The sequence below is a fragment of the Nematolebias whitei genome, chromosome 5 (genome assembly GCF_014905685.2).
Source record: "Nematolebias whitei isolate Nwh7 chromosome 5, NemWhi1, whole genome shotgun sequence".
Taxonomy (NCBI): Eukaryota; Metazoa; Chordata; class Actinopteri; order Cyprinodontiformes; family Rivulidae; genus Nematolebias; species Nematolebias whitei.
Window position 1 is genome coordinate 30058322 of NC_056502.1, and position 19017 is coordinate 30077338.

At 40.4% G+C, this 19017-nt stretch overlaps 1 protein-coding gene across 1 annotated transcript in view; it reads right to left on the reverse strand.

The window, feature by feature from the left end:
- LOC119410362 (CUB and sushi domain-containing protein 3) overlaps nt 1–19017 on the reverse strand; it is a 416314-nt gene that overhangs the window by 359370 nt on the left and 37927 nt on the right. The window contains exon 2 of the mRNA XM_037677273.1: nt 16497–16719. Within this exon, the coding sequence (XP_037533201.1) occupies nt 16497–16719 (223 nt within the window). The remainder of the gene's footprint in view (nt 1–16496; nt 16720–19017) is intronic.

Consider the following 19017-nt stretch of genomic DNA (forward strand, 5'->3'; position numbering starts at 1 on the left):
CAGCAGAGAACCTTCAGAGCCTTTTATGCCTTCAGAGGAGATCTAGGAATTCAGAGCATATGAAAATTTACATTTATTTATTTTTTATTTTGGCCCTCTGAAAGAAAAGGTTGCCCACCCTGAGCTATTTGAATGAAGGAAGTAATATGAGGGACATCTTCCTTCAGGGACATGAAGACATAGAGCTGACTCTGCCACATTTTCAGTTTGTGTTTAACTATTTACACAAGTGGGGAAAAGCCAGGAAAAGATTTCCAATGAGATGATTGTTCCAATTCTTCTTCTGTTTCTTTTTGTCCTACCTCATTTGTTTCTTAAATTACATGCCTGCTGGCTCACACGTGAGCTCAGCAAAATGCACTCTAACAAGGTGTCAGCAGCTTTTTGTGTCCTTTAATATGATCAGCCGCACCGGTGTTGAAGTCAAAATGTGTCAGAAGCATCCAGGTTGGTGTGTCTACTCAGGGGAACTAGAAAAACTGCAAAATGTTACAAGCTGTTAGTCATTGTCTCCCATTGATGAGAGATTTGAATATTGAATGTTTGTTTAGTTTTGAAATGAGTGTTTTTCTGGACTAAAACTGAACAGGGAAGGCAAGTAAACCTTAATGTTTTTGGTGCAAGATATTCAAGTGAGGAGGAGTTACACTGTGTAGAAAAAAAGAGAGGGGATTTAATTTATTTATTTAACTTATTTATTTTTACTTTGCTGGGCAGCACGGTGGTAGAGTTGGTAGAGCTGCCACCTCTCAGAGAGCAGGTCATCCTGGTTCAAGTCCCGGCTCGGGGACCCTTCTGGGTGGAGTTTTCCTGTTCTCTCTTCGCATGCGTGGGTTTTCTCCAGGTACTCCAGTTTCCTCCCACAGACCAAAAACATGCATGTTAGGCTGATTGGTAACTCTGAATTGTCTCTAGGTGTGAGTGAGAGAGTGAATGGTTGTTTGTCTCTATGTGTCCCTGTGATGAACTGGAGACCTGTCCAGGGTGTCCCCCGCCTTTTGCACAGTGATGGCTGGACATGGGAACCAGTGACCCCTGCAACCCGAAAAGGAAGAAGTGGATAAAGATGATGGATGGATTTATTTTGCTTATTTGAGGTAGTGCAGAGTGACGGATCCTGAAGACTTTTCCATAACTAGGCACAATGGCAGAGTCAGGGGGTGGCCAATGGTGGCCTTGGCCCCATAGAATATTATTTGGCCACTACAATCATTTGAGGAAACTATCATTTTAAAAACTTGTAAAAACTAGAAAGCATAGTTTCCTCAAATAATTAGGATGGTCAGTTTACTAATATACAGTATATGACGTGGTCATCTTGGATTTTGACATGGCAACCCAATTTTTGACAATGACCTTTCTTTTACCTAGCTGCAGCAACATGATACAATGGAAGTCAGCATATATATATATATATATATATATATATATATATATATATATATATATATATTTTTTTTTTTTATTTTTATTTTTTTTTTTTATTAACCAGATCCCAAGATGGACAGATATATATAATGGCAGCCATCTTGGATTCTGACATGGGAGCCCAATTTTTGAAAGGAAACTTTATTAAGCCAGCCACACACCAAAATGGAAGTTGTTCCCTCACCTAGTTTTCAAGTTATCATGCTCACAACATGCAAGAACAGACAAATGCATGATTTGAGGGAATTTCCATTTCCCCCTATTTTCTCCATGACGAGGTCAAAAATACAGCAAGTGACAAGTAAGACGGTTACAGTATACATGTAAGGCTGCAGGGTTTAACTAGGCACTGTTTCATTCACGGACTAAAGAAAGATTAATTTGAGTACAGCAAAACTTAAAAACTAAATATCAAAATGTTTAATGTATGCTTGTCCATCTCTGTATAAATACAGCAGGTTAAAAGTCAACCTAGTTAAAAAACAATTATTTTATTGAATCATTAAAAAAGAGATAAAGGAGTAGCTATTTATTTACTTCACCAGTCTTTAACTCTCCTGTCTTCTATATATGTTGGATAATAATGAGCACATCATCCAGCCATTCCCAGGCACAGAGGGATTAAACAACATGTAAATGCAGCACCGATCAAGAGGGATGCTGGGAAACTTCAGAGCAAAGAGAATACACACATCAGTAGGGAGACACACTAATCAGTTCCATCATGGGGATGTCGATTCTTTTTCATGTTAAAACATCATTGTCGCTTTTGTCATGTTCCCCTCTGAAGTTTGGCCTTAATTAATTAGTTAATACCATTAATAAATTAAAAGACTCATAAGTCTTGATCAAGGTTTCTATTTATAGATGTCCTGAAAAGATGGAAGGAAAAGCTCAGAACAAGGTTGTCGGCCTCTGTGGTCACCTTCTTACTCCTACGTGAAATACCATCCACGTGCAACAAGGGGCAAGAAGAGAAGAAAAGCAGAAATGGCTTCAGATGTCACCATGTGGGAATAAGCATCTTTCAGAAGATGTTTGGAGGGAGAGGATGGGAAAGTACAGTATGTGCAGCCTTTCAGAGTTAAATAGGTAAAAAAAAATGTAAGAGACTTTTTTCCTCCTTTCTTGGGATTTTTGTTGAGGCAGAATTAATTGCCTGCTGAAGCTCTTCTAGCATACACCTGGGGCCCTGGAGGCACAGTAAAAACTCATGAAAATATCTCTTACTGGCAGGACACCACACTGTCCGAAACCGTGATACATTTTAGTACTCTGAAAAACAAAAAAAGCACAAGAACGTAGAGAACAGCCTCCTTCATTAGGAGTGTCAGGATTCTTTCATTCAACCTTTATTTAAACAGGTTAGTCGCAATGAGCCACGAGGACGCATTTACAAGAGAGACCTGGATGGTTTCAGATGAATTTAGCAACTATATAAACTTCATTGGATGGCACAGTGGTGCCGTTACTAGAGCTACCACCTCTCTGCGAGCAGGCCGCTGGTCCAAATCCCAGCCAGGGACCTTTCTGGGTGGAGTTTGCATGTTCTCTCCGTGCATGCATGGGTTTTCTCTGTTTTTCTCACAAAATGATTAAAAAACGTGTAAAATATTGTGGAATGATAAAACCAAATTCAAGTTTCATGCCGTTTTCTAATATTGACCTAAAAATTACTCAGTCGTGGCAAATACATTTGATATTTTAAAGCTTGAGGGTGAACACAGTGGGGAACCTAACAAGATAACAAAAGCGTATCTGCTTATGACTTTGTTTGAAGTCAAAACAATTTTTTTCTTGACAGGATGTGGCACTTTTTACACATCTACATGGCTTCAGAAAATTAAAAAAAAAAAAAAATATATATATATATATATATATATATATGTATGCACAAACACACACACAAAATTGACATGCAATGCTTCAATCGCAATTTAGCTCTATTGCCATACATCAAATCTATTCAATAAAATATTAAAGCTTCTTTCAGTTTTTGTAGTCAACAAGGTTAAATGCTTCAAAAGCTTCAATCGTACAAAGCTGTGGGCTCGTAATGGTCTTAGTAGTCACGGGTTAAAAAAATCATCTATGCAGATAATGAAGGGATGTGCAGTGTAAGTAGGGGGCGTGGCCTCATTGTGCCTGCAGTAAGCAGTTTGCTATGTGCACATTGAAGAATATTGTAGATTGTCCTTTTGGTTGCTATTTTGTTTTGATTGTTTTTATTTGTTAAAAAAAAAAAGAGAGAGAGAGAGAGAAACTTAAATTTGTATACCTCTGACTATTTTATGACTGTCTATTGTTGTCGTTGTTATTCATTGTTGTCATCACTCTTTGTTAAGAAATCATGTCTCTCTTGTAAATGAGTCCCCGAGACTCAATGGGATTAACCTGTCTAAATAAAGGTTGAATGACAAAAGATATACACAAGTTGTTTGGCATGAAAAATGGTTGTTTTAGTCATGATCAGTGCTTAATTTGAGCTGGATCCTACTGGAACAGGATCTGGGAACTCTTTTTTTGACAGGGTGTGTTCCAGCAACTGTTTGCTAGGATCTAGTAACTACCAGGCTCACTAATAATAAAGCTATGAACACATATGACTGCCTTGAACGAATAAAACATATACTGGTTACATAAACTGAAAATAATTACATAAACACTTGTTTTAAAACAACAGCCACGTACGAGCTTCTTAATATCACATACGAGCTGCCCCTTCAAGTAGCGTTCCCGCCTCTACTCTTAAAAAATCTCCACCCCTAAAAGAGTGGTGGGGGTGAGTGCTGAGTTAACCAGGCAGCCGTACATGGGCAGGAGGAGGCACCTGGAAAGTTCCACGTGTGGTGTCCAACAACAAATTCAAAGGAGAAGAGTCTGCTTGGAACCGTAAAGTAAGGTGGAGGGGGGGGGTAGGATGAGAGTGTTTACATATGTATGTGAACATAGATGTTTAACAACCCATTAACATACACCAACATGCAGAAAATGTAACCTACTTAATTCAAAATTTTCTGGGGGAGGACCCCCTGACCCCTCCCCCCCAGCCGACCCGCCCACTATTTGCATTCTGGCATCGATCATTAAGATCCTAGTCATGATTATTCTAAAATATATTTCCTCAACTGCATTTAAAAACAATTAAATCTCGTTAAAAAGTTGTATTTTTTGCCAATCATTTTAAAAAGTCAAACTCATATTACAGTATAGATTCATTACGCATAGAGTGAAGTATCTCAAAGCTTTAATTCTTGTAATTTTGATGATTACAGCTTACAAATCATTAAAATCCAAGTTCAGTGTCTCAAAATGAGAAAATCATCAATAGGTTCAATATTGTAAACTCCATGGTGTCGCACTCTAATTCAATTCAGTTCATTTCAGTTTAGTTTATGTACAGCCCCAAGTCACAACAGACGTCGTCTCAGGGCACTGCACAGAAACATTCATATAATATAAAATAAATTTAAGATTATTTATCTGAGGAGCAGACTGCTTTGAATTCAACTCCATCACAAACTCATCTTGAGCAAACATGAAGGCAACAGTGGAAAGGAAAATCTTCATTAGGAGGAAACCTTCAGCAGAACCAGGCTCAGGACAAGCAACCATCTGTTTCGACCAGTTGGATTTGAGAGGAACAGGAAGGAGGAACAGATACACAATGGCAGGTCAAGAATCACATGTTAAGATAGAAATAGCATCAAATGAAAACTATTCAATTTTAACAATTCATTGAGGTCAATTTGTCCTCCAGTAGTCTGAGCCTATAGCAGCATAATAAGCCAACCCTAACAAAAAAGAAAGTCTTAAGCCCAGTCTTAAAACTGGACAATGTGTCAGCCTTACAGACAGAAAGTGGAAGTTGGTTCCACAAGAGAGGAGCCTGAAAACTGAAAGATCTTCCTCCCAGTCTGCTTTTGGAAACTCTGGGAACCACACGTAAACCATCAGTCTGAGAGCAAAGTGCTCTGTTAGGAAAATATGGAACAATAATATCTGTAATATAAGATGGATCTAGGTTGTTGAGAGCTTTGTAGGATAGAAGTAAGATTTTGAAATCAATTCTGAATTTGACAATCAGCTAATTAACTCCTAGACATGAGCTACAAATGTCTAATTCCTCAAGTCAAGCCACTCCTGAACCAGAGACACCATCAGAAGCATGTTACCTGCACTGAGGAGAAATAGAACTGGACTGGTGCTCAGTGGTCTGTAGTGAAATAGGTCGGTTAGCTTCATTTAGCTTCGGAGCTCCACTACATGTTATAATATCTGGACTAGTTCAAGTACCTGATATGATACTTAATTTAAACAGATTCTCTCTTTTTCGAGCTACTTGACAGATATGTGACAGAGATACTGTGTGGGAGATGGTTTAATCAGTGACGTGAGATGTTAATTTTCTTTGACCCATCAAAATGAATGTGGTCATTTATTAACAGAATCAAAATTTAACATCAAACATTGTACACGTGACTATTCTGATTGAACGCAATAACACAGCTTAATTAATGAGCTTTACAATGAGAAACCATACGGCCATGATTTCTCACTTGCAACTAAAATGCAACAGACATTTCTGAAAATATCCGGATGATTACTGGCAAGATAGAAGTTTAAAGATGGGAAAATGAAGGAGTTTAAATGGAGAGGAAATGGATGAGGGAAAAGTGTGTTGATAACGAATGGCACCCTCCATCCGAACCCAGCTCAACCTCGGTACACTTTGGTAGTGAGGGACTCGTTACCTTGTAGAAGATGTCTCCACTGGTACGGAGTTCCATTTAACGCTACCTTTCCAGCGTCTCCATAGGAACAGCTGCGAATCGTCCGAAGTAGTGACGGTACTTCGTTCAACACCACGCTCACCTCTCAGGTGGACTCACATGAGCTGTGAGCCCATCAGAGTTCCACTCAAATGTGGAAGATTCCATAATTCCCACGAGACTCGGAAGAACTTCAGATCATGTCTGGAACTTCTTGTTCTCTCCAGCAACTTTTCTGTTCGGTTCTGCTCTCCGGACTGTTTGGAACTAGGAAGTGTCGACATTTAAAGAGTTCTGTTTCTGGTTCATTTGGGAAGTCCTGATTGGCTGAAAGAGCCAACAGGGGTGTGGTTTTAGTGACGTAAGAGGTTACTACAAGTCAGAAAAACAGTGAGATGTTTTTGGAACAGACAGAGAAATGTTTAGGCGAGATGACAGACAGCAGGTGCCAGCTTCTTTATTTATGTCTGAGAGGTTTTAAAAACATGACAGTTCGTTCCAATAAACTTGTTTGCGACTGTCTCCGACTTTTGACCGACATCACACTTGCTCATTTCAGACAGAAGATCAAGAAAATGAATAATTACTCTGTAACAGACATTAACTTGATTTCTACTTTGAATGAGGATTAAAAATCATTAATACTGTTTCACAGTTGATTTAAAATGAGTAGTTCACTTCAACATTTAAAAATGATTTGAACTAAACACACTTTGATTATCAAGATATTGTAAAATAGTAATGATAATAAAAAAGAGAGTGTTCTTTCAATTGATTAGTGCAGGACACACTTAGAAGTCTCTGGATGAGCTTAACTTGTGTTTCTGGACTCAAATCAATTAAATAACAGTTCCTGTCCCAGGAAGGTCCAGGTTTTGACCTGAGGCTTAGTTCACTACAGGTCCAATGTCATCGTTTCAGATGAAAGTACATTTTGCATGTCATTTGGAAATCAAGGTCCCAGACACTGAATTTTGGGTTTTCATTAAACCATGATTGCCAGGGTCTGCAGGAGCAGGTAGACCCCAAATACAGGCAAGGACTCAGAGACTCAGCAGAGTAAAATAAAATACTATAATAATATAAATAAATATGCTGACGTGGCAGCCAAAACTTAGATGGACAGGTAAATTCTCGGGAAACACAAGGAGCAGACGAGACCATACCCAACGATGCCCAGACAATGAAGAAGTCTCACAAACAGACTTAAACACAGAATACTAATGAGACAAGTGCCAACACCTGTGAAGCATCACAGGTGTAGGGAGACAGGAAGTGATTGACAGAAGGAGAGCAGGACACACAAGAGGTCACCATCCCCACAATAATCTTCAAAATTACAAGAAATAAAGGCTTGAAATATTTCACTTTGTGTATAATATATTTGTTTCACTTTCTGAAACGATCGACAAAAATAACTTTTTCATGATATTTAAATTTTTTTGAGATGTACTTTTACAGCCAACATCCCTGTTAAGGTCCAAGTCACTTGCTGGTGCACCATTAGGAAGTAGAGAGCAGCATCGCCTCTGGAATTCTACTGCTCCTTCAGAAAATAGTGGTTTGGCTTCAACAGCACAGTGTCAGGATGGCACCATCTAGTGGGCCTTCCCCCTGTCTGTTCTCCCTTGTGTCTGAATTGATTGTTCTGATGATTGTCACCTGTGTCATGTCCTGTTTGTGTGTATATAAAGTCTGTCTGTCAGTTCTGTCTTTGTCGGTTCGTCGTTGGGTATGTCCTGTCTTGTCCTGCCAAAGTGATCGTGTTTCTTGAGGCCATGTAAGTTTTGCTGCCATGTCAGCCTTTTTGATTTATTATTATTATTAAAAGCATTTTTATTTTATACATTTGCCTCCTGAGTCCTGCCTGCGCAACTGGGTTCTTCTGTCCTGATCTGCCACGAAAGAAAACCTGACACACAGACCTCCAACAAAGACCAGTATTGTATGAAATGCACAAGAAAACTACAGTTAAAGGTAAAAACAAATCAAACTTCTTTCCCCGTTCAGTGTTCAACCAGGCAAGACCTTGTTAAAGGTCAGAAGAAGGTCTAAAGGAAAACAAAAGACTTAAAGTCTGCTTCGATCTGTACGAGCATTTTGAACAGACCAAGCAATTTATGAAACTTTGGATGTATTTACAGACTGTTTGGCTGAGGTTTTGATGCCCAGCCAGGTGGTGTTTAAACTTTAATAGCTTAGTTTTTATTGATGGATTTTGTTAAAATTTATATTTCTTTTTAATGAGGTGACAGTGTATTGTGCAGACTCTTAGAACAGCTGGTAGTTTAAATATCTTCATCCATGCAACCATCCATTATCTTTACACCTCTGTTCTGGGATGAGGGAGTCACTGGAACCATTTCCAGCAGTAATTATTAAATATTGTTGAAGGCAGTATGTTATATTTTACTGAACATTTTCATGGGAAAAACAATTTTAAAATATGCGAATGCTTGTATTTGACTTGGCAATGCTATTGCAGTATGAGAGCTGTTGCAGGGCCCTTGTAACAATATATTTGCACTGTCATCATGCAGAGTAGCTCATAAAAAACAAAACTGAAGAAAAATACCTCTTATTTGTTTGCAGTATTTTCTGCTACCTGCAAGCTGCAATCACTTACAAAAGTCACAGTTAGCTTTTCTCCCCTATACTCATAAAAATATACTGAAATATAATTTTGAAGCTTCGCTGCACACCCTAGAGAAGATATTTGCTGAATTTGAGCATAGTCTGAATGACGTCGTTTAAATCCATTTTTATTATTCACTTGACTTGCACTGCTGTTCACATTGTAGTCCTAGTAAAACAGAAGCTAAGGAGGCGGTTCTCCTCCTATCCTGACCTCACTGGTCACCTGTCATGTTTAGAGGTTGATTTGTTGGAACAATTATACACGTTCAAGCCCAAAGGAGGAAGGTTCTGGATTTCAGCAAGATTCAGAATAACAAGTCTAGAGATGCACCATTGCTGAATTTGTCCATCCGTTGTATTTACCCACATTGTGTGCAGGGTACCAGAGCTGGTGCCTATCTAGCAGCCATTCGGCTGGTCCCTCAGCAGAGGACACCCTGGACAGGTTTCCAGTCCATCACAGGACCACGTAAAGACAAACGGACAATTATTCATATCTAGGGACTGTTCAGAGTTACCATTTACCCTAACGTGCATGTTTTGTTCTAAGGTATAGGAGAACATGCAAACACCAAACAGGAATGCCCCAGGTGGGTTTTGAATCTGTGACCTTCTTGCTGTGAGGCGACAGCTCTAACACTGCTCCAATGTGTCGCCCTCAGCACAAAATATATTTGAACATTTATGGATTTAGTAAAAAAAAATCTGTTTTATCAATCAGATCCAGATGTAGTTTAGTGTCTGAGGTTCAGAGTGTGTCTGAAAGCTTTAAAGTGTCCAATATTAAAGATGATTACAGATGATTGCAGAGTGACAGACTTCTGTACATTCAAATTCTGCAGAGCCAAAAATGAAAATGCCCAAGAAAAACAAAAACAGGAAGAAAAAATGTTTTAAAATAATTTATCCAATAGAAGAATTTTAATAACTTACACAAAATTACTTTTATTGTACATTTGTAATTTATCAGTGTTACTTATAACAGAATAAATGCGGGAGTGGTGGTGCAGAGGTTAGATAAGGTGGGCCTGTGATCTGAAGATCGCTGGATCAATTCTTGGTACTGACAACATTAAAATGTGGGTGGGAAAGGTGAAGCACCCACACCTGCCTCCACCCTCATTTGCCCCACTCTGAGCCCTTGAGCAAGGCCCTTAACCCCCACCATCTGCTCCCTAGATAGCATCTCTCTGCTCCACACAGAGGGCTGTGGTAGCTCGGTGGTCTGTGGTTGCGTCAGGAAGGACATGTGGCGTAAAAAATAATTGCCGAGTCTTCAAGTGATTCAGTTCACTGCGGTGACCCCTGAAGAAGAAAACAGCCAAAAGAAGATTAAAAAAAATTAAAATTTGAATTAATTTAAAGGGAAATAAAGGAAGAACACCAAATACTGGTGTATGGTAGAATAAAAACAGTTATAATTGAACTTTTTACAGATACTAATGTGCAAAAACACACATCACGCCTCAAAAAGGTTCATAGCTACTTTTGGTATTGAGGGTCGGCGTTCAACTCTAGTTTTTTGGTCCTTTACATCTGTCTTTTTTATTGACATTTATAAACAATGGACATCGGGGGAAGTTCCCCTGGATTGGCAGACCGGGGTGGTGGTCCCCCTATTCAAAAAGGGGGACCGTAGAGTGTGTTCCAACTACAGGGGAATCACGCTCTTAAGCCTCCCTGGTAAGGTCTATTCGGGGGTTCTGGAGAGGAGGGTCCGTCGGATAGTCGAACTTCGGATTCAGGAGGAACAGTGCAGTTTTTGTCCTGGCCGTGGGACACTGGACCAGCTCTACACTCTCAGCAGGGTCCTGGAGGGTGCGTGGGAGTTTGCCCAACCGGTCTACATGATCTTTGTGGACTTGGGAAGGCATTCGACCGTGTCCCTCGGGGAACCCTGTGGGGGATACTCTGGGAGTATGGGGTACCGGGCCCTTTGATACGGGCTGTTAGGTCCCTGTATGACCGTGTCAGAGCCTGGTCCACATCGCCGGGAGTAAGTCGGGCTTGTTCCCGGTGAGAGTTGGACTCCGCCAAGGTTGCTCTTTGTCACCGATTCTGTTCATAACTTTTATGGACAGAATTTATAGGTGCAGCCAAGGTGTTGAGGGGATCCGTTTTGGTGGCCTTAGGATTGCGTCTCTGCTTTTTGCAGATGATGTGGTCTTATTGGCTTCATCAGATCATGATCTACAGCTTTCGCTGGAGCGGTTCGCAGCTGAATGTGACGCGGCCGGGATGAAGATCAGAGGCCATAGTCTTGAGCCGGAAAAGGGTAGAGTGCCCTCTCTGGGTCAGGGAGGAGGTCCTACCCCAAGTGGAGGAGTTCAAGTATCTTGGGGTCTTGTTCATGAATGAGGGAAAAATGGAGCGTGAGGTCGATAGGCGGATAGGTGCAGCGTCTGCAGTGAAGCAGGCGCTGTACCGGTCTGTCGTGGTGAAGAGAGAGCTGAGTCAAAAGGCGAAACTCTAAATTTACCGATCGATCTACATTCCTACCCTCATCTATGGTCACGAGCTTTGGGTTGTGACCGAAAGAATGAGATCTCGGATACAAGCGGCCGAAATGAGTTTTCTCTGCAGGGTGTCTGGGCTCTCCCTTAGAGATAGGGTGAGAAGCTCAATTATCCGGGAGGGACTCAGAGTAGAGCCGCTGCTTCTCCACATCGAGAGGAGCCAGTTGAAGTGGCTTGGGCATCTGTTTAGGATGCCTCCTGGACGCCTCCCTGGTGAGGTGTTCCGGACACGTCCCACCGGAAGGAGGCCCAGAGGAAGACCCAGGACACGCTGGAAGGACTATGTTTCTCGGTTGGCCTGGGAACGCCTCGGGATTCCCCCGGAAGTGATGGCCCAAGTGGCTGGGGAGAAGGAAGTCTGGACCTCCCTACTTAGGCTGTTACCACCGTGACCCAACCCTGGATAAGCGGAAGAAAATGGATGGATGGATGGATGGATGGATGGATGGATGGATGGATGGATGGATGGATGGATGGATGGATGGATGGATGGATGGATGGATGGATGGATGGATGGATGGATGGATGGATGGATGGATGGCAAAGTCTTAATTCCAGTCTTTAAACTGGACAATGTATCAGCCTCACGGACAGAAACTGGAAGTTGGCTCCACAAAAGAGGAGCCTGATAATTGAAAGATCTTCCTCCCAGTCTGCTCTTGGAAACTCTAGGAACAACAAGTAAACCTGCAGTCTGAGAGCAAAGTTCTATTTTAAGAAAATATGGAACCATAAGTTCTCAAATATAAATAATAATAATTAAAGTGCAATGTGATGTCATCATTGTAAGTTCCGATGAAATTGGTTCTCTGCATTTCACCCATGGAACCTGGGATACACCCAGGTGGAGCAGTGGGCAGCTATGTAAGCTGCCCAGGGAGCAATTTGGTATTGGGTGTCCTGCTCAGAGACACCACGAGATGTGCAATGACCGGGGATCGAACCCACGGCCTTTGGGTCCCATGTCGGCTGCCCTGCCCCTAAACCATCTCAACCCCATCCAATGCTGCTCCAATGTGCCGCCCTCAGCACAAAATATATTTGAACATTTATTGATTTAGTAAAAAAGAAAATCCATTCAGCTTTATCAATCAGATCCAGATGCAGTTTAGTGTCTCAGGTTCAGAGTGTGGTCCAAAGATTTAAAGTGTCCAATATTAAAGATTATTAATGATGATTGCTGAGTGACAGACTTCTGTACATTCAAATACTATATAGCCAAAAATAAAATGCCCAAGAAAAACAAAAACAGGAAAAAAAAAACATGGATCTAGGTTGTTGAGATCTTTGTAGGTTAGAAGTAAGATTTTGAATTCTATTCTGGATTTGACAGGGAGCCAATGGAGAGAAACTAAAACTGGAGAGAGATGATCTCTCCTACTAACTCCAGTTAAGACTCTGGCAGCAGCATTTTGGATTAACTGAAGACGTTTTAAAGAAGTATTTGGACACCCAGACTTTAAACCATTGCAATAGACGTGACAAATGCATGAACCAGTTTTTCTGCATCAACGATGAATGAAGTCATCAGTCTAAAATAAAAAAAATATACAAAAAATGTTGATGGCTTGCCAAATAATTCATGCAAAGGGCAATATTTGATTCCACTAAAACTTGTATGTTACTGACATTTTTTTTCATTAAAATAGCTACACAACTGTTCAATTAAAAACATTTTCTCAAAAGCACAGTTTAAACATGAAGACACCAAAGTCTGGACTGCAGACATGTCCTGGTCCATTCATTTATTCATTCTTTGGCTTTTGGTGGCAGACGTTGAACATGTGAGATGTGTTGATTAAATGATACGGACTCAGCGGTCATGTTGACAAGCTGTTTATAAACCTCTCCTTCATACAGCATTATGCAACAGAACCTTTCAAGTATCTAAAGTGATGCAGCAACTGCAGTAAAATATCAGCAATGATTCAGTTGTGGAGTTGTTTCCCATCACTGCTGCTCTTTTGCTGTTTATCCTCCTCTGTATTATGGAGTGACCTCAGCCCACTTCCACTGAAGATGAGCTACATAAATAGGCCGAAGGAATCGTTTAGCTCTCTTTCTTCTTGTGTACTTCACAGTAAACTTGCAGGCTTCACATCCCCCCACTGATGGAGACACATGCTTATGAGCACAAGAGGATACTAAGATGTTTAAAAGACGCTTCTGAAAGGTTTAAAATCTGAACATTTCCACATTTTTCCATTAGCATGGATGGTTCTGCAGTTCACAGCACATAGGAGCTGTAGGTTTTAGAGGTTTGATGAAGGAAATAAAAAAAACCTGTCTGGCTTTTTCCTTTTAAAGAAAAACAAAAACTTTAAAACATGATTAATATCAAAGAGAATTAAATGTCTAGCATTTTTTTAAATAATGCATATCACCTGCCAATTTATAGTTTAACTTTTTTTTCTTGTACACACAACTGCACTACAATACAGATGTGATTTACTACAAGATCTCTAATAAAATAATTAGCAGCTTTGTCCAAAAAAAATGGAGAGAAAAAAACAACTTAATATTAGATGTCAGATTTATAATTCATTTCTTCATTTGACTATAATTATCACTCTTCCTGCTGTTAAACATATTCAAAGCAGAGGATTGGTCAGCTGGATAACAGAATAATCATTATCGCTGACTAACATCTGTCACTAGTCATTATGAGTGACGTTAGCATAATTAGCATTGCTATAAGTAACAGCAGCCTCTGTGCCTTCCTCAGATCGAATCAATCCCAACTCAAAAAAGTGCTAACAAAAAAAAAATACTTTTAAAACAAACTTTCTCTTTGATTAACAGCAAAGATAATTAAATGTCTAGCATTAATTTAAGGAATGCATTTTGCCTGCCAACTTTCATGCTAGAGTTTTAAAGAAAAAAAGACAAACATATAGGTATTTTGGTACAACCTTGTAAATTATGTTATTTGCAATCTATCATTTATAGACGTACTGTACATCCAATGATTAATCGCTGAAAAATTTATTAAAATGTGTCCAGTGGTTCATGAAAAATGTTGCTAACAGACAGAATTGAACTGACTACCAGAGTAATGGTGAAATTTTAAATAATATATCTCAAATGATCAGTTTGTGCTTGGATTATGTGTCGCAGGGCAGAACCTTCAGGGCATTCAGAGAATGTGACAGCCGAGGGTCCAGGTCTCACAGTCACGATTCACAAGTGGTGCTGGGAATGATTCTAACTACCACACCAAGTTTTAGCTTGAAATCTGTAAAACTGGCTGTGTTATATATATTCTTGGTGGCCATCTTGAAAAAGGTTGACTCCCGAAGTTAATCTGTTGTAGCTGTTTATGCAACAATTACTTTTTGAAAGATTCATTGAAATCTGTCCAGTGGTTCATGCTATACACTGGTACTCCGCGGCTTGATTTTCACATACTCACTGTTTTGCGGGTTTTCAACGTAAGATTGTACACAACACACGAATGACTGATTGATGGAAGGTGACCAATTGTGATGAGGGGCGAACTGACCATCGGGAGCACCAGGACATTTCCTGGTGGCCTGGCCCACTCAGAGATTGCTGAGGGGCTCCATCCTTTCTCTTTCTGAGGCTGTCTATCACAGCAGAGCAGAGACACACAACAAGTGGGCACGCAACATGTTGTGTGTCTTTGCTCTGCTGTGATAGACAGCCTCAGAAAGAGAAAGGAGGGGGTGGGGTCTGTCTTTCCCCATCGCTGCTGTGGGAACTTTAGTGAGATGGATACCTGACTGAGCGGCATGGATTATTTAGTTAAAATAATCAAGCACATCCCGAACCAAGCCTTTGGTCCAGCCCAAAGTGGGCCAGGCCACCGGGAAATGTCCCAGTGCTCCCAATGGCCCAGCCCAAAGTGGGCAAGGCCACCGGGAAATGTCCCAGTGCTCCCAATGGCCAGTGCACCCTGGCAAATGGCTTAGTAACCATAACATCAGTCTGTCTGCTCTTTGGCTGTGCTCTTTTAGAGTTTAGAGAGTTTAGAACATTCTTAAGAACATTGCAAGAGTGTGGGAAGGGTTTATAAAGTCTTAAAATATATACAAATACTAAAATAAAAAAAACATCCCTACTTTGCAGATTTTCACCTATCGCTGGGGTGTCTGGGACATAACCACCGCAATAAGAGAGGGACTACTGTATTCAGTTTTTTTTTGTTTTTTTTCTACAGACAAGCACACTGACGGGCAAAAACATCATGATCGCCTCAGTTTTGGTGGCATGTGACCAAAAAAAACCCCCAAAAAACAGCACTACAGCTTTCTGCAACTAGAATCATGAATATCATCTGCACAACACATTCCTTGTTTTTATTCGTCTGTTGAATCGTAAGAGCTTTTCAGTTTTCTACACAATCTTGAAGAAAAAGTCTGCCTGAAAACCAATACCAAAATGCAAAGAAATGAAAATCCTAGAGCACTTAATGTCAGCTTCTGTAAGAATCCTGAAAACACGCTGAGTAAACAGTTGTTTGCCTGTTCAATGACTAAAGCAAACACGCGGAGATCTTTTGTGTTTGACGTTCTGGTTGTTCTCTCCACCTCCGTCTGCTGTGAAGTGTTTAAATAAAGGACGGAGCTGACCCACGCGTCACTGAAGTCAGCATAGCATCGTTCGAGAAAAATGCAGAGGATTTTACTAAGGACGACCCAGCTGATGGGTCACTTTGCTTTGGAATCAAAACATGTGTCATTTACACGAGACAGCTCCGGCTTTTATTTCTGAAATTGGTAATCTTACATTAAGTGCCTTCTAAGACCGTCAGCAGGGTACACAAACTGAAGTCAAAGCGCTGTGTTTCAAGACTGGATGCTCTCCACATAAAATCAGCTTCTCACACGTGAAATCTCACAGAGAATCTTAATACGCGTTTTCTTTTTATCGGTTCGACACGTAGATCTTTCAGGAAAAGATCTGACGCCAAACACCACTCTCACACCACCCGCCTGGCTCGCCTGACACCTTCCCTGACAAGAATAAACAGTCTCTGTCATGTGTACATTAAAGTTGACCTTTCCGTCAGAAGTGATCACTGAAGCTTTCGCTTCCTCACATCCCCCACCTGCCCCCCCTCCCCCAAGCCTTCAAACGCAGCCTTCATGGTGTGTGGCTTTCAGGGTCGCCTCTTTCTTACCTCGTCCTGAAGTTAGCCGGGTGTGGATGCCCGTCGTACAAAGATAAAAAGTCATATTCCTCCTCCACAGCGAACGATTGAAAAACTATATGAATCCTGTTCCCCTCCTCAGCAACAATCACCCAGGTACAGTTCGCTCCATTTGGATATCCGTAAGGAAACCCGGGGCTTTCTATTGTCCCGTTCCTCCCTTTTAATGTGCCTCCACACGTGTGGATAAAACCTGGAAGAAAAGAAAGAAAACATCCAGTTACTCAGCTGTTCAGTGTCAATACCTCTGCATCACTCGGTCTATTTTAGTCGTTCAAGCATCAAAACGTTCAGCTCATTCAGGAGATACAAGTTTTGACTTTTGGTATATGTAACTTTTATACTTTTCAAAACTTTAACTTTATTTACAAATGGTTTCCTCAGTACTTAAAAATGTCTTTGATTTCTTCAAATTAGTGGGTTTTTTTTTTTTACTGCTTCAGCATACTTGTACTTGTTTAGAGCCTTTTGCCATTTCAGCTTTTAAGTATCCTTTTGTTAATTTTAGCTTTTAGCTTTTGGCTACAGTTCTGAAACCTTTAGCATTTAGCTAGTCATCTGCTGAACTTTGGTTAGCCTTTTGCTACTTTTAACTTTTAGCTAACCTTTTGTTACTTCAAAGTTCATGCTCAATAATTCAGGTAGAAAATCCAACAAAGTTCAGCCAAGTTATCTGGATGTTTTTTTTGTTGTTGTTGCAATGTTTCGTCCTTCATCCAAAGAACTTCATCAATCTGATGAGCCACGATAAACTGAGTCCCACAAGCAGCACACTCACATAGTGGACCAACCAGTTTGCTGGTGGTAAGATGGTTGCTGGGGCCTAACCTCTCCCTTGTCCTGGGAACCATCTTATCACCAGCAAACTGGTTGATCCACTATGTGGGTGAGCTGCTTGTGGGACTTAGTTTATCGTGGCTCGTCAGATTGATGAAGTCCTTTGGATGAAGGACGAAATGTCTCAATAAAAAAGAAACCATCCAGATGGCCTTTCTGAATTTTGTTTTTTTTTGTTACTTCTGGTTTTAAACCATCATATTTGCCATTTTTGACTTTGAACTAGCATTTTCCTTCCTTTGGCTATAAGCTGTTGTTTTGCTTGTTTATAGATTTGACAACTCAGGTTCAACTTCAACAAATTTAGTTATTCAGCTATGAACATTCACACTTTGTCATTTTTGGCAGAAAACATATTTTCTCAAGTTAATTAAAGCATGTTCATGTTTTTTGTGACACACATGCAAAAACACTCTAATCGAGATGTTTATTGTAGGTTTGACAGAAAGCATGCACAATTTAAATAAGCTTTGCTGCTGTAAACATCAGAGCAGCAATAAATGAAGTGACTGTGAATGTGAAACATTCAGGTGCAGATAAGATTTTACTGTAACAACTGCACAACGCCTGTAAAGGTTTGGTGTAACAGTTCTTCAGCTGTGAGCAAATTGTTTGGAAAATCCATTTTGCTTTCAGCTGGTGGAAGCTGTGAAGAAAATCTGGCAACCAGCTGACAACAAGCCAAGTTTTGTGTTTTCACATACGTTTTCTGTTTCCTTCAGATGAAAAAGAAACGAGACAAAACACCTGCTGCTGAAATAACGAGAGAAAAATGCATAATTGTTGACATATTTCTTGATTTTTTAATTCAACAGAGTCACTTAACTGCCCAAAATTACTGAAGTGAAGTTTTAAATGTGGGAAATTATTCAGTATTTTGGATGGACAGGTGAAAACACCAGAGGAGAGCAGCACGGCTGAAGGCTCTCAAACCCATTGTGAAGAGGTTGGCAGATGGATGGGAGAGCTGGGAAGAAGAGAAGGATCAGACAGTCCAGGAGAGTAAAGCTGGTGCATTTCTGAGATGTGGGGGAGCAAAGTTATGGAAGTGAAGAGGAGAATCAGAAATTAAATGTGATAGGACAGAGCAGAAAGCCAGTGGAGCCATTTGAGAATTGGGGTTGTGTGTTCGGTTGTTGGAGCTCTGGTAACAGAATTATGGACCAACTGAAGTTTATGGATTTATCTGTGTGGCAGCCCAGAGAGAGGACAATTACAGTAATCAGTGTAAGAAAGAACAAGCGCATGGATGAGAGTGGCTCGACTGTGGGCAACTTCTGAAAATAGGCTGATGGTGTGTAGATGAAAATAAGAAGAATGAGGGAGGAGACTGAAGAAAAGAAGAAAACAAAATATAAAACATTGAGGATGACACCTAGACTTTTAACATTAGAGGAAAAAAACTCCCTCCCTCCCTAGCTACTTAACTACCTAACTGCCTACGTACATACTTGCCTACATGCCTACCTATCTAGCTACCTACCTAACTACCTACTTACCTACCTACCTATGTACGTACCTGCCTACCTACCTTCCTACATACCTACCTACATATCTACCTACTTACCTACTTACCTACATACCTACCTACATACCTACCTAACTACCTACTTACCTACTTACCTACATACCTACCTAACTACCTACTTACCTA